Raw genomic sequence first — 17,094 nt, 5'->3', positions numbered from 1 at the left:
GAAATTTTAACCTACGCTTAAATTACTACTTACTTACTATACTTACATGTATATGAGAAACATTCAACATTCTGAATTAGGTCACTGTGGAATCTATTAACGTCGATGCATATAAAAGAAAGATAAAAATAAATCCATTAAAAAATATGTGCAATAAAATTTTATAAATATATAAATTTCAGTTTCGTTAATGATCGTTACATCAGCGCAATATCAGTTAACTCAAAAAAGGGATTGGGCTCGTCCGGGATTTGAACCCGGGACCTCTCGCACCCTAAGCGAAAATCATACCCCTAGACCAACGAGCCGGTTGTTAAACTTCTCAAAATATTCGATAAGTTAGCTATACACACACTATATTGTATAACATAACAGTATCTAAAGTGAATGTTGAACGACCACTTCCATATAAATATTCTAAACTGTGATATTACCGTTAGAAAGAACACATACACTTCTAACACTAGCGTTCTAATAAAAATAATATAAGTACCTTTATAACGAATATATTAGTTACGTCAATTTATATATTTCAATATGATTGAATTATTTATTTAATTTTGTAGAATATTATTAAATCAAGGAGACTAAAAAGCATCAATTTCCCTAAATTCATTATCGCAACTAACTTGTCCTATGTACTCGGCAAACTTGTTTTTGTATCCAACGCAAAAAGTTATGAATTACGGACACCAAGTCCGTTGAGATTTCTATTACATTTTTTTATTAAATTTTCCAATTGAAATCCCGGTCAATTATTTTTTTAATAAGATAATATGTCAATAAGAATGGTTATAACATAATTCCGCCCTTAATGATATTGATATGAATATTTGAAGTACTAAAATGGTGCGTTACTGTGACAAAAACCAAATTTAATATTTATCTTGAGTTATCTCCATGTTACAGTTAATAATAATATATACGCAATTTATAAGTTATAGGCATAAAATATAAAAAGAAACCTTGGGCTCGTCCGGGATTTGAACCCGGGACCTCTCGCACCCAAAGCGAGAATCATACCCCTAGACCAACGAGCCGCTTGGCCAATATGATAAAATATCGATTTATAATCGAAGAATGTTCTATAACATTTTTAAATTATACGTTTATGTGTCATTAAATTACGTCAAGATCTTTTATGGTTAAAATTGATTATAATGTTATGTATACAAATGTTTTGACTATAAAAATCGCTGCCTAGAAATTATCAAGTATGATATTGATAACCATTATAATAATAGATGTATATCTCATAGATTAATCATTTCATTTAAGTATTTTAAAATTAATGTAAGCTAAATGTTCTACAACAGGCGCTTACTGTAAAAAATAATATACTTCAAACCAAAAGAAATCTGTATGCCTTCAAATTTTTTTTTTATTACCTTTACGAATGAGCATTGGTGGTAATCGCTCGACTTAAGGCCTGAACAACGCACTTCCCCATAAACGATAGCTAACCACCCACAAGTCTGCATTACAAAAGAACTCTTGCAAACAAGAACTGGTAGTTGCTGACAGTCCTCAATACTTTTGGCTGGACTAATGTCAGTTACTTCACCCGTTCTCTACGGATACTCTTTACTAAAAACAATAGTTGTAACGCCAATCGTATTACCTTCAACCTGTTCAAAAGTATTGGGAATTTGAAATATGATATAATTTCATTCTTACACTCAGAAGATGCCGAAAAAATGTGGTCAAACATTTAAACGGGCATTCATGACACATAACAGAAAACGTAATAATACATTATTTTTTCAATCCAAATAATAGCATTGGTGATGTTTATTTATCAACTCATGTGAACATAAAAGGTAAAATTCACTTTTTACAGAGTTTCATGTTTTGAATATCAAATATACTTTATGAGAGCTCAGTCGACATTTTAAACTGTCTGCAGACGAAATATATCTGTACAATATATTGTGAAATATTCTTCTCCAGATGTCATCTGCCAAAGGCGGTTTCAGGGTTACGTATTACGTACGGCTCTAAACGTAACAACTATTGAGGAGTATGTAAGGAAATCTACACGATTTGCTATGTATGTCTACTAATATAATTTGTCGATATTACGTACCTACTATATACTAATATACAATCGCCTACATTCGATATCAATACCATCCTAATTAGAGGTAATTAAATATATACCTAAGGATTGTATACTCATAGACACAGCTATAACAAAATATATAGGTATACGGAACGTACATATTTTAACGCATTGTTCGCATTAATCTGAGTTTTCAACAGGCAGTCGAAAATTTCACATTTCATCTTTGCGTGATATTTACGTATTGTATGTGTATGATTGGATCTGTTTAAAATAAGTACGTATTTTTCAATACGGGCTCGTCGAACAGGTCCTACTGCACCTGATGATAAGTAGAGTATGAACTCCAGATAGACTGTCGTCTGACCAGAGATAATATCGGCCTGTTTAAACCGGATATTATGATAACCCGGGCTGGTCCCGGAACGCGAAAAACTCACATGAATGACGTACGTGAGTGAGAGTTCTCTAGTATATTATGGACCAGCTAAATTTTGTACTCAATAGGTAAGTACTTATACTATTGACTGCTTCAGAAAGCATGTGAAAGCGTTGGTCTTGCGCCTGTTCTCTCTCCAGTCATGTCCGATTACCATCACACCGGACTATGAGAGTGAAGGAAGAGAATGAACCTGTGTATTGCGTACACACTTTTGTATTACAATATCTGCGTATCTGGTTGATCTCCGTTGAGATTGACCGCCGTAGTTTCAAGTCGGCTAGAAGGGATATATTAATTCCTTTATACTATTAGCATGGCTACGGAACTCTGTCCCTAGTTATCAGAATCCCCTTTGCATTCTTACTACGTACAGCTTTGCACCTGTTGGAACGTAATAATTTTCAAGTTCTCATGCATCAATCATCGTGCAATCTCTAAATCGCAGACATGCATGGAATACCAAATTTGGTGCACTCTTCAATATTGTACGTCAAACAACGAGCACCATAAAAATCGGCTGGCGCGCTCTTATTATCTGCTCATGCGTTATTTTAAATTCCTGTCACAACGTGACGAGAATTAAAAGTCGCCTGCATTTTGAATTGGAATTTTTCAATATGTACATATTGATATCGGGTTTAATTTTACTTTGACATTGCATTGAACAACGAGTATATTATGAATTACAATTTAACATAAATCATCCAACGTACACAACACGTATGTATGTTTCATCTATAACATTCTCGATTCATGTCATAAACAAACAAAATGTATTATTTTCACCAGTTCAATACGAAAAGAAGCATTTCAAAATCTAAACCTACTCAGCAAATCTGGACAGACCATTAAAGTTATTTAAATTATAATAATGGTTAACGTCTGACACTTTCTTGGAAATCTCAATTATGATCCTTTAGCATCTTACGTAGTTTTATTTTTGTCAAATTTCCTTCACATAATATTATATCAAAGTAGAACTCAATTAGTTACAACTCTATGACGGCTATTTTCAAATAAAATATCACTTAACTAATATCCGTCTTATATCGAACGCTTTTAGTAATGGCCCGTAAAGTTTGTATGCTTTGACTGCACCACGCCCGCCTCTACCGCGGTATTTATGTTGTCTAGTAACCGAACGCAGTGAGATCGAATCTAGATTGCAGAGTCTAATGGGCCTTTCTACAAGTGTATATTTTTGAATATCAAACCAGCCTCATGCTCGTTTTTATAGTAGCATTCAATTTAATTAATATTTTTTCGTGTAATACAGTGTTCATCTTCGTGTGGTATTGCTACTGCTTATGGGCAGTCCTGATATTGACAGAAGTGAGTGACTTGTTCTTTTGGTCATTAATTAGTATAAAAAATCACAAAAATGTAAAGAAAATTAAACAGGTCGATTTAAATTCATTTTCATGTTCATTATTTATTGCACTGTCTTATTACGATTCGCCTCATAAAGTTTATATTTTTGTTCGTCACAAGCTGACCCATCTTCAACTACGTCGAGACATAAAAGAACCATTAAAAATTGCTCCTGCAAAATCATAATTATGACTTAAAAAGAGCTATTCAACTAAAGAGTCTGACATAAAAAGCACGTTTCCAAGTAAACGAACGCTACGATATCATAAAAATATTTTTAAAACTGAATTACGACTTTAATTCAAAGTTCATACTTTACTACGTGATACAAAAGCCAAGAAACAATCTTGGTGTAGCAAGAGTCCGATTAAGAAAGTAAAGCTGGAATATTCGAAACCTGCTATGTAAATTACGTGAGATATTTCTGATATGAAGCGCTTCAAACTTTGTTAGGTGTGCACTTGTACGACTTCGTGCTGAGAAGGATTTGTGTAATAGGTTGGTATTCGGAACGCACTCTGGAGGCAGAATCCCTCTTGCTTTGTATTGGCGTTCAAGATAACTCCTCCGAGGGGTTAAATTACATACAGAATGTTGAATTAGTTCGAAACAAAGCTTATTTGCTGACTCTTGAGTTTAGATAAGCATTTTGGTTTCTAACTTGATAGTTTATTTATGGTTTTGAATTTGATTTTGTATTTTATTATAATTTCATATTATATCTTTTATGTTTATTTTAAACGTGCATTGGAATTCAGAAACAAAACTCCTAACTACCTAGATACAAAGGCAATAAAAACCTAAAAAACTTATTTTTCATTACATTATATCGCAGCAATAAGATGATGCTTAACAGCATTCATGGTGGTGGAAGGTTGGTGAAAAGTTGTAATCTCTGTCTAAAATAAAACAGATATCGTGTAGAACTTAAAATTGTAAACCATTAAGTACTTCTGGTTGGTAAAAATAACAGTCAAAATAGATATCACGTTCGAACAATGTTATTTTTATATACAGACATCCAAATGAGGCCATCCTAGTTGGTCGTCTGAGGCGTTAAGTTCAAAGGTTGTCACTCCAGTCCTACTACTCTACAAAGAAAAAATATTCCCATTAGCAGACAAAGGTTCTTTGAAAATAAAAAATATCCTTTGAGAATCAAGTGTTCAAATGGCAACTTGTTATAATAGATAAAAAAAAATATCACAATCTATTTGTTTATTTTTCTGTATCCACTACAAGACAGAAATTCCAGGGAGGGCGCTTATAATACACGTCGTTTTTAAATGAAATGATTTATTTGAATCCGCAAAATATTATATCGTCGTTGTAGGTGGAGAACTAAATAACTCAAAATTTCTAGTTTCGAGATAAACGCGATTAACTGTTTTTTTTCGTTATTTTTAAGCATTACTAAAAAACTATAAATAATTTTAATGTCGGTATTTTTATATATCTTAGGTATTATTATCTATTATATTATGCATTAACAAAAAAAACTCCGACCTGCAGAATAAAAATATAAAAAAATAAAAACTTTGTAAGTTTGCTGAAATAAACTAAATAACTCGTATAGTTATTTAGTTTTGCCACACTAGAAACCATATGGTAAAGTAATTATAAGGTTAAATAATTACAATTATAGAGTTTATTAAAGTGAATACCATTAGGATTTTCAATGTCTAAATTAAACAAATCAAGTTGTTTAGTTCTTCTACACACTTGATTAATTTTGTTTACAAACAATAGACTCGAGAAAGAATTAAACAACTCATTTTATTTAATTTCTTTACCATTGAACAGATTATAAGTCGCAGTTTATTGATTTTATTATTTAATTATTTACTTTTTCTACAACAAAATATATATATTTGAATATATTTATTTCTCCACTTTTAACATAAAAAACGCTATAATTTCGAAACGGGATAAGATAATGAAATGCTTGTTACGCCAAAATATGCGCCATGTTTTGGGCAACACAAAAGTGATGAAAGTCCAAAATGGCCAAAATCCGAGTTGTTTAGTTCTCCACCTACAACGACGATATATTACTAAGATTCCGTCAATATTAACTTTGCCACCAGTTCGGAAACAGTTCTCACCAGAGAAGAACGGGCAAGAAACTCTGGTGATGCTCTTTTTAAAATCAGTTTAAGGTATAAACTACTACAGTACATGATACAGAGAAGAAGAAAAAAGCAAATTGTTTTTTTTTTATTGTTGTTTAGAGCAGTTAACTTATTTTGATCAATATAGAAGGTATAATATGTTTTTGAAGTCGTAACTACCACGCACAAATTAAAACTCGTCGAATATCATCTTGCTCGCATCATTAAACTTACAGAGGCCAAGGACATGATGCAAAAACTTTAGTATTCTACTCTCTTTCTACGTTTTTCTGTTTATTATCTATGCTTTAGATTTTTTTAAGTGACTTATTGCTAGGATATGAAATTCCTATATTCTTTTTTTGTTTACCATCATATATAGTATTGTATAATATTGACATATCCTAGAGAGAGATAATTCGGATATTGCACTCCAATACAATGACTTATTTTTCTTACCGAAAAATAAGTCATTTTTTTTATACATACACGCTAAAGTCGCCCAATAAAATGTCGACTGACGAGATATGATTACTTCTCGACACTTAAAATAACTATGCCGGCCTGTTGGACCCGGACATATGCAGGCTGATCCCGGAACGTGATACACTCACATGGGCCACTATGGCGGGTTTTAACACCTATTATGTACGGTAGTCGCTATCCGGGCGGATATAGAATATATCTTAACTACTAGCAAAAGCATTAACGATCGCACAAATGCATCTCGGGTAAGGCCCATGATGCTAATAAAGCTATATATTTGGAAGTCCGGAACCATTATGCTGCTAAACTCTGCACTGTGTCTGTTAGGATAACTGAAATGATATTGACGTCGTTTTTGGGCTCAGATTTTTGGCCAAATTTGTGGTGTCATATTATAGAGGTAGTATTATTCATAGTTTCAATAATTATTTATTCGGAATTTCAATTATTTTATCGCCATCACGCTTTGCTTTCATATTAACTAACAAATATTAAAGCGCTTAAACTGACACAAAACTCAAATGTACGAAAACATGGCAACGTTTTAAATTTAACAGAATTCATTCGAATTGAGTTGTTTTAAGGATTCAGGCAATTAGAAGAACATTTATAATATTATGTTGAAACCGCAGACGGCACTTAGTCAAACGTTTAAAACGGCAATGGTCATTATTCAACCCATTTGTCGCAGAGTCACCGCGTCTAATGACCCAGCTCTTGACAACTCACTTTACTTCCCTGTAGAGGGCTAATTTTATTTCTTCCTATCCCCTTTCGAGCTTGCCAATGAATGATAAAAGATTTAAAATGTGTTTAGATTGAGCGGTATTTATTGCTTCTAGTAATGTATGCATATTCATTTCATCATGAATATGAAATGTTTTTCATTTCATGTTACGAACTTTTAACTTGACAATGGTTATTTTGATCACAAAACAATACATATACTCTCAATTTGTGTTGTACATAGTTACTGCCAGGACATGCATACGTTGGTATGTGTGTAATATTTCATGGGTGGAGAATTTATCAAATGTCAAATTGTTATTGTTCTCATTATTATATCGAATAGATTGAGAAGAGTGTCAGATAGTGACCTGCTGAGGTTAATAACGAAGTTAATATATAATTTGGACAGAATAATTAAGCGTTAACAATATCCCCTACGACTTAACACATGTATTATGTCTGGACACGAAATATAGGAAAATTTCTATATTGAATATACAGTCAAGTACAAAATAAACCTTAGTTTTTTCACATTATGACGTACAGGTAGGTATTAGAATAAAATATGACTTGCTCTGAGTCTATGTAGCCAACAATTGTAATGCATCGCGTTGGGACATGTTTACCTTCCCACGCGAAACAAAGGATTGTAAAAATATAGAATGTAGTTCGCAGTGCTCATCTGCGTAATATACTTATGTAAATGAAACGCACCAGTACTTACCCTTACCTGAAAGTTATAATTTTATAAAGTCCTAGGTTTTGCTCCTGGTTTTTACCGTTTAAGACTGTCCTCGGAAAAACATCACTTATAAGTTAAGAGATAAATTTGTTAGAAACATAAATTGACATAAAGTTAACGCCTAGGAATTATCAAAGCCCCAAAAATATTGTATAACCCTTTCCTCCGTCCCAATTCCAATATGGAATCCCTTTTCTTTGCCTTCTGTTATTGTGTGTGTTCATGAAAAATATTTAAACCATATTATCAAATGAATCAAGTCCATATTCGCTACGCTTATATTAAAAAAATACTCGCGAAGGTATTTGCTTCTAAAATTGTGCAATTTTAATTAATTTGAATTAAATAGACTCCTTATTAGTTCTTTGAATTTGTTGCTATTTAATTTTAAACTATAGATTTTACAGACAATAATTCAAAAACACAATTATATGAAAATAACCCAAGAGACTGTTTAGTGTTTGTGTACGAATTTTCTAGAATAACTGTAAATCTTGCTTTATCTGGTGACACTAGGGATAGGACTGCGCGCTTGATACAGCTAAAAGACAAGATTAACTAAAACATTTTCATTCAGCGAATTAAATAGACACGAAATATAATGTATAAATAGTATTTAGTAGCAAATAAATTAAAGTGTGTCTCAACTTCTTTAGCAGGAGCCTTCACAATTTCATGTTTAAAGAATTGGCACTTTAGATTTACGTATCATGTAAAATACTTGCTAGATTATTTTTACTTAGCTATTAATACGTCTTTCATATAGTAAGAAGCATAATGAATTCAATCTATTATTAAACGTATTATTCTTAGACCTAAACCTTGGTAGAGGAAGCCTGTGCCTACCAGTGGGACAAAGCCTCATACAAAGCTGATATTATTATAAAAGGCCGTTCAGGTAACAAGCGTGAGACCCGCTAGCAAAACGCATTAACAACTACATGCACTAGCGCACGTTAGCATGTTGATATCCCAATCAAAATACATACAAACAGGTGTATTATTTACGCGCGTCTAACATTTGTTATCTGAACAGCAAAATTAATGAAATAAATTAAAACAAAGTCCAACAATCGCTATAGCTATCCATTGACTAATACCTACGCATTTAGCCTGCTATAGAAAATTCATACGAACAAACACTTGAAACGAGAGCACTTCTGCCTCTGCTGTACATCGCTTATTCATTTCACGAACGTTGAATAATATTATTCCTTTCCATTCATTAAAACTACACCAACATTGGATCCGCTGCGAAATACCATAAATATTATTAACGCACATTAATCCGTCGAGAAATAAGTACATGAGTAGAGCGAAATTTAATAACCCTTGCATTTATCTAGAATAATTTTCAGCTGTAAATTGTCGAGTGCCTTGCGCTTTGGGAGCTCTTCACGGCTCGCAAATGAAATAAACCCACAAACCCACTAAATGCACGTGCCGGTAATACCGATTTATACTTTGCGATCACTACCGTTAAGTTCAAAAGTGAACCCTAAGAACAACAATATATAAGCATTATTCATACTAATATTGCAAGCCATGCCAACTTTGTTGTTTCTATAAGTTGAAACCTGGGGAAGGAAATAGGATAGTATTGATCCCGGAAAAATTTCAGCCCCAAAGGATAACCGATAAACTTTTTAACTTGACGGTGTCGCAATGGCCAATTTTTTTTTTATTGCTGCTTGAATAACAAGACAAGCTTGCCGTTCGCCTGATGGTAAGCGATACGACCGCCCATGAACATTAGAAACACCATCCAACACCTTGAATTACAAAATATTGTTTAGTATTCCACTGCGCGCACCATCCTAAAACATGAGATGTTAAGTCTTATTATGCCCAGTAGTTACATTGGCTACAATGTCCTTCAAACCGGAACACAACAGTGACTACACACTCCTGCTTGGTGGCAGAAATAGACATAACTGTGGTATCTACACAAACTCTCACATATACCTACCACCACTGTCATAATGTTATGCATCGTTAATTATATTTCGCTTACGACATCATTATAGACCTATGTCAGGAATGGACTTTATTTGGCTATAGAAAAACAAACCAAATAGAGATTGAATAATGTTCCCATTTAAGGTGATAAATGTTTTATTTTAGTAATATTAATTCTTATTGTACATCTTTGCATCCAGGGCAAGCAATCAACAAAATTAAAACACACTTTACAAACTAATTTAAAAACGTGTAAGCCCAAGGCGACACGAAACCAAATTTTCAAGGTAACCCAAAACTTTAGGGATTGAATTATTCAAACGATATTTCTAAAAACTCAAAGCTCGCATGACGTTATCCGCGAAAAGCCATTATATCTGTCGGGAAATCTCATTTCCGGTCGGAGAAAAACGGACCCGCCTGTCGGGGTTAGGAAGTGGGTCGCGACTCGAGACGAACATTGAGCACACTACACCCCTATACGTCAATGCCGATGAGATTTTACGCGATACCAACCTTCCCTTATCAATTCAGCATATTATAATATCTTTCCTTTCGTCTATGGTATGTTCTTAATAGTTCGAGTCAGATCGAATCATCTATAAGTGAGTTTTTTGATTCGACGTATTTACGTTCGATAGGTTTTTGAAGAATTGGTACCAGCATTATGGTGCTCGTTACACGACGACAGGAATGATAATTATGCTATATACGATGTATATGAATGTGTTTATGTAATTAAACAATATTTTTATTTCGCTCTTTATTCTTACTTAGTGGCATTTTAAAACTCGTTTATATAGAGTTATTTTAGGATTGCGTTAATAAATGAAACTGCTCGTCTTGACCTCTGTTTATATTATGCTAATAATAATCAATGAGTACCGAAAGATTTCACCAAAGTTCCAAGTTTTATTCTTCTGATTCTTTGATTTTGTAGTTAAGTACACGAATAGCGTTTGTGTAAGTATAGTTGTGACTGAAAGTGTAATGTTGTTACTGCACCGAATTCTCTTAGAGTAGTAGTAGTGGCAATAATGTGTTTAAAGTTAAAAATACTTCTTATTGATGTTTATTTTTTCGAAACTCTATATTTTTTTACGTCTACTGTTCGAGTAACTTATTCAATACATATTTCAAGAAGATAAGTATGTGGTTTCATTAAGTAACGCAATGTCAAAATGACTCTTTATTAGATTTCTAAAATATAGCTTTATTTTTATCTTGCGTAAAATAAAAATAAAGTAATATTTGCATGAAATACTTGATTTCATTTCATATTCCCAAGAGAATGCTCATCAGGTAGTCGCTAATCACGTCGTTTGTTCTCCAAGGAAAACTTTAGAGCACGAATTTTATTGTATTCAGGTTTAAGTTTAATTTTAATAAGATTGGGCGCGTAGCCAATTAGAGAATATTACTCGCATTAGAGAATCTTTTCTACTTCCAGTTTAGTCATTTAAGAAAACGTAACGACGTTATTTGTAAAAGTATCTTTGTAAATGTCGATAAAAATAAAGAATAATGAAGGATGCCGACTTCATTAGCCAAATTAAATTAAATCTCAAAAAGAACTGACTTAAGTAGGCTGAGTTTTTCTTGAATTTATCAAAACACTCACAACGATTTCGAGAAGCATTTATACATTTCTGTGAATAAATTTAGCGTTTGAGAAACATCACATTTCCTCAATTTGCACTAAAGCTTTACCTAATTGTAGCCGACACGGATCTGGAATAATCCGGCTTAGTTTTTACCTCCCACCGCAGCGATGGAAAAGGAAGCTAGAAAATATTGCGCTATTTTTCTTACTGATTAAGTCTGTTGCGGTTGCAAGTAACTCAGTTTCTTGGAAATGTTGACAAATGCGTATTAAAGTAAGCTATATATAAACTTACACTAACATTCACAAACAACACTATGAGGTCACAGGAGGCCTAGTTTCGATAATATCGGAGCAACTACAAAGGCTGTCATGCCGAAAGCACTGAGAAACAGGCTTATTGTCACGACATTGCTCCGTACTTAACTAAGTGAAGTTAGTGAATATGAACCCATGTTTAACTCTCCAAGAAATTTATAATAACACTAGATTGCTCCGGGATTTTTCTGGCTGAAAATCATTTTATGAAACAAAAGTTCCTCTCCGTATCTTCTTTCTCAGAATAAAACTACTTTATCATTTAAGGACATGGTCTACATGTAGGACAAATTTCTTCAAAATCTGTTTAGAGGATTCTCCATTTTACATCGAACACATATCCAACCGACTACTAGGCTCATTTAGAAAATAAAACAACATATTTCTAAACGAACCCGAAATATACGAACGCAAAATAAAATAAAATACTGCATTGTATTTTTGTTTTAAACTTTGTACTCGAAATTGTTTTTCGGATTTCAATGAAATAAATTGTGTCTACGTCCCATTGCGGTTGAAGCAGGTGGAAATAGTATTTGCAGAAACAAGGAAGGGTCGTCTCATCATTCCCCGCAAAACTCCTACTAGCGATCCATGTGCCGATGTTACTGTTTGTTGAGTATAAACTTTTTACTCAGTTTCACTGACATTTCCAACACAAATAAACTCTTCAGCAGTCCTTAATGTAATTATTTAATGGATTGAAATCATGAGCCAAAGTAAATTTGATGTCTTCGAGTTGTATATTCTGTAATTCAATTAGTTATTGTGGTAAGTGGATAAATACACTGGATATATCTTCAAATGGTTATGGTCCTTTACAATCTGTATTGATATTTCTAATATTACAATTTTGTTATGAATAACTCGGATATTAAACAATAGAACATATATATATGTGAGAAATTTATTGTACTGGTTTTTGTATCTGTCCCATGATAAGATGGTCACAAATTGTTAACTCACATGTGTTTTCTAAAATGGAAAAGCATTTTTTTTTTGTTACTGTTGTGTTAATGTCAATTGAATTTATATTTTCTGAATTACCAATCATTGTAATCGTAATCTCATACAACAACATAATAATATAATCATAACTTATAATCGAATCCATAAATTGTACTTCAAAACTACAAAAAATATGTTCCAATCTTTACGTTATTTTATTCTGAACTGAAATCCAATAAGCGCCTAATAAATTTCGATCCACTTAAAGATAGAAATGACAAAAGGTCCTCATTAATTCAAACGGTCTACTATTTGAGTGCCACAGATATTTTAATATAAAAGATAATATAGGTGGATCTACAGTGTCTGCAACATAATGTTGCTCTACCATTAATTATACTTGGATATATCAAGAATTTCTAGAGAATTCTTGGCGACACAAAGAGATATCTCGAGCGTATTCTCGCGCTAATTATGCGAATGGTGTAGTCTCAAGCCATTATTATATTCTTAGGCTTCTTATCAAAGCGTATCCCGCGCGAGTCGCCGCTAATTACGACCGTAGACACAGATAATTGCCGCGAAATCCGCTCTGGTTATTCCAATTTTTGTGAGGACTTTCCTCGCCTTGTTCGCGCTTTACAAACATTTTGATAGTACACGCATTAACTCCCGTAAAACGGCCCTTTATTTTTAAAGGCCACACATTTAAGATAAGAGTGTTCGTTTTAAAAAGACGAGTTTTTTATACAATTAACATTAAGCGGTGCCTTACAAATATTTTTAAAAGCAATCTAAAGTATTATCATAATGAATATTTTAATATTTAGTCGAAACTCTATTTTGAGGTTAAAGTACTTCGCTATAGTTACATGTAACTTGTCTGACTTAAACTTTCATTAAAAAACAAAGGAACTTAATTATGGATTCTTTAACAAAAGCTTTTATAATCCGAAAATCATATTTTCGGGTTTGGATTTTGTTCGACGTAAAGTCTCCTCTCTCCTCTCCTCTTAATATGTACAATAGAAACTCCAATCTTAGTAGAGACTGAGATTTATGTACATTTGTCGAATTCGTTTATATTAAATACAGTTTATTTAGCAGTTTCATGACAACGACACAAATGAAGTTCATCAAAGCGACGCAGTAAAGAGTGATGTAGATAGAATCAATTGAGACTTCCGTAAACTTTATGTTCTGGAACTTTATGGAGATAAGGAAAGAACAAACTAAAATTGTGTCCATATCATAAAACAGAATGATTACGTCGTTTGTACTGGTAAAACTCGCAGTCGCCGGTACTTTTTGGATTAACGACGTTATTTAGGTGAAGCGTACCGGTATGCTAATACTACTGTATTAGCTAACGTTTTAGTCTCTTATATTTAGGAAATTGTGCATTGAAGAATAAGCGATAATTATTTATCGCATTAGCTCGTTTTATTACATTTGTTCAAGTTTAATGATATAAGAAAAAACAAAACCATATATTACGCCTTTTCTCCGAAAGTGGAGCCAGACACCTTTTACCTCAACCAAAGCGCCCACATTTCGCTTTGTATATTTCATCTTCTGATGTAATAGACGGCGAGGTTTTCACTATATTGGGTGCAAATTCCTACCTGATCGTGGAACTATAAGCCAATATAAGCCTATAGATGAAGTGCGCGGAGACAAAGAAAATGTCAAAAAATTTAAACATAATATACATTTTGCTACTAGTACGAAGCCGACGACGACGAAGTGGATCGCTAGTTAAACATCATTTCAATCATAAAATGCTATTCTGTCATGGACTAACTCCTACTAGAAAAGATATTCTCACAGAAACATAACAAAAACTAATCATGAATGAAAACCACTCAATCAAATAATTCAAATATTTATTTAATATCTACTTTATTGTTTGTGTATGTGAAATTGGTATTAACCTAGGAATTAATGCTATTTTTATTCTTTAATTATAAAATATTAACTTTTTACTTCTATTAATATTGACTAATCGAATATTTGCGACCTTTACCAGACAACTTCAGACAAAAATTATCATTTTTTGTGAACGTAGTAAAATATTCTTCTTAAGGTGGTAGCTCAAGGTCCATTTTCATACATTTTGTTTCGGCTTTAATCTGGGTAACTAAACAAGTATTGGCAAGTAAAGAATTTAAATTCACGTCTAGTTAGTGATTAGTTCTCGCAGTTGAAAGAAAAATGTAAAAATAATTAATAATCATGGATATTTCGGCCTTTAAAATTTAATATGACGAAATTTTAAAGGCAGAAATATCCATGATTATTAATTATTTTTACATTTTCTTTCAACTGCGAAACAATGTAAAATGGAGCTACCACCTTAATTTGTGTATGATATATCTACCAACTCTGCACAAGCCACCCGAAGTACCGAGGGTTATTAACAACGTTTCCATTATTGCCCCACAGCAGCCGATCTCCATACGAGTCTACATTAGCATCCAGTTTCAGAGCCTGGTCATATTCACAGTTCACTATAAAGAACACTACATTACCCTGCAGCTTCACCGGCTCCAGTTTCCAGGTGTGCCTGAGTTCGTTCGAGGAGTTGGAGCCCCAGCATTTCCTATCTCCATAAGAGTCAACATTAACGTCCAGTTTTAGAAACATACTGTGTTCGTTGTTTCTTATTTTGAAGATTACGTTATTGTTTTCCCAAATTGGGAGCAGTGTCCAACTGACTCTATTACTTGAATGGTCGCTTTTATCACCCCATCCTAATCTATCATTGTAGTAGTCAACATTAGCATCCAATTTCAACGCCATGTTGTAATAATTACTTACAATTTTTATATTATCTCCATTAAAGATCAATTTAAAAGCATCGGGGAAGTAGTTGTTGACTATCTCTTTCTCGCCAGAGTTCCAAAGTTTGTAAGCAAATGGCGTTGTGGCTCGTATACCTTGCTGAAGGAGCTTGTTAACTACATCAACTATTGTTGAGCCGCCACCACTCTCCTTCAAAGATTGACTAATCTTTACCGCGGTATCGAAGCTCCAACCGGTGACTGCCTCATAGAGCTGGTTCTCCATTTCTTTTGCATTCACGTATGCTCTATATTTATCGAATAACGTCAAGCCTAGTAAATGATCCGATAATTCATATCCTGGACAGTAGTACATATTTAAATCACTCAAAGCTGTACTTAGCCGTCGAATGTCTGCGGAGTCATTGTCAAATCCGAAGACGACAACGATTCCCACTTCAGAGTTTACAATACGAGCTATATCTCTAGCGCAGCGCTCGATGATGGGTGCTCCCATCAGAGTTACTAACTTGACGGAGTTGCTTTTGATATAGCTGGAAGTGTCGCACATATTCTCGTCAAACACCGGTATTCGGTTGGGAATCTTCTTATTTCTGTCAGTCCCGTTACTGACTAGTTGGTACTGGCGGTTGACATTGTAACAGTTGCGAAAGCCGCTGTTTCCTGAACTAGTCTCGATCCTGCCCTCTCCCCAGTAGTCCACGTGCTCCACGAGCTGGTTATCGGTAGGTATTCTCACAAGGTGGTATTCGCCGACGTATGGCAGTTCTGAATATGGATAATTTAAATCTGTATTGACGTCATAGTTTGGACGTACAGCGATTCTCCACTTTGCAGATTCCATTGCCTTAATTTGTATAAATTTCGTCGTATAGTAAACCTTGACGTGTCTGTAATAAAAACAGTAAATTAGTTTGCATAACACATTTTTTCAAATTTTAATTTAATACCTATCTTAAAAAGCTTGAAAATATTTTGACCTCGCTATAATACAAAAATTATCAATTAAAATTAATACCATAATAAACGCAAATTTTGGGAGTCAGGTCAATGAAATACATCATAAATAAATGAAGCAATCAATCATTCATTACTTTGGAAAAAAAATGAAGATGTCTAATAATACTTTGGAAAAAAAAATGAAGATGTCTAATGTACAATGGTACGAATCTTCATCAAATTCCTTTTCAAAAGCAATTAAAATTGTATAGCACACATACCAAGCACCCAATGTCAATCAACCAAATATTCAGTGTGCTATGTTCTCATTATATATAAATGCAAATGTTTTATAATATACATACTGTTATCAATTATCATTTGAATGTGGTTTTAGACAAAACCACTTTAACAAAGACAATAAATAAAAATAGATAAAATGATATCAACTAAAAACAACTACCGCAACGTAAAAACTAAAATGTACCTATTTGTTAACTAGGTTTTGCTTCGCGCGCTTGAAATATCTTTACCGATATAATAGTTCTATTGCGTACTTTCCCGAAATAAAAAAAAGAAA

At 33.3% G+C, this 17,094-nt stretch overlaps 1 protein-coding gene and 2 non-coding genes across 3 annotated transcripts; all 3 read right to left on the bottom strand.

Annotated features, from left to right (window-relative positions):
* Window positions 1–236: 236 nt before the first annotated feature.
* Trnap-agg lies at window positions 237–308 on the bottom strand. The gene has a single exon. It is a non-coding gene; the product is annotated as a tRNA-Pro (tRNA).
* A 660-nt stretch (window positions 309–968) lies between these two features.
* On the bottom strand, window positions 969–1,040 carry Trnap-ugg. Its single transcript has one exon. It is a non-coding gene; the product is annotated as a tRNA-Pro (tRNA).
* A 10,927-nt stretch (window positions 1,041–11,967) lies between these two features.
* Window positions 11,968–16,830, bottom strand: LOC115452318 (microvitellogenin-like). The gene is made up of 3 exons (XM_037442108.1): window positions 16,796–16,830; window positions 15,127–16,465; window positions 11,968–14,851 (listed from the first exon to the last, which is right to left on the bottom strand). The coding sequence occupies exon 2, from the start codon at window positions 16,417–16,419 to the stop codon at window positions 15,148–15,150; it is 1,272 nt and encodes a 423-aa protein (XP_037298005.1). The 5' UTR covers window positions 16,420–16,465; window positions 16,796–16,830; the 3' UTR covers window positions 11,968–14,851; window positions 15,127–15,147.
* Between the last annotated feature and the right edge of the window lie 264 nt (window positions 16,831–17,094).

This window comes from Manduca sexta, chromosome 23 (assembly GCF_014839805.1).
Source record: "Manduca sexta isolate Smith_Timp_Sample1 chromosome 23, JHU_Msex_v1.0, whole genome shotgun sequence".
NCBI lineage: Eukaryota > Metazoa > Arthropoda > Insecta > Lepidoptera > Sphingidae > Manduca > Manduca sexta.
This window is presented reverse-complemented; position numbering and strand designations above follow the sequence as displayed.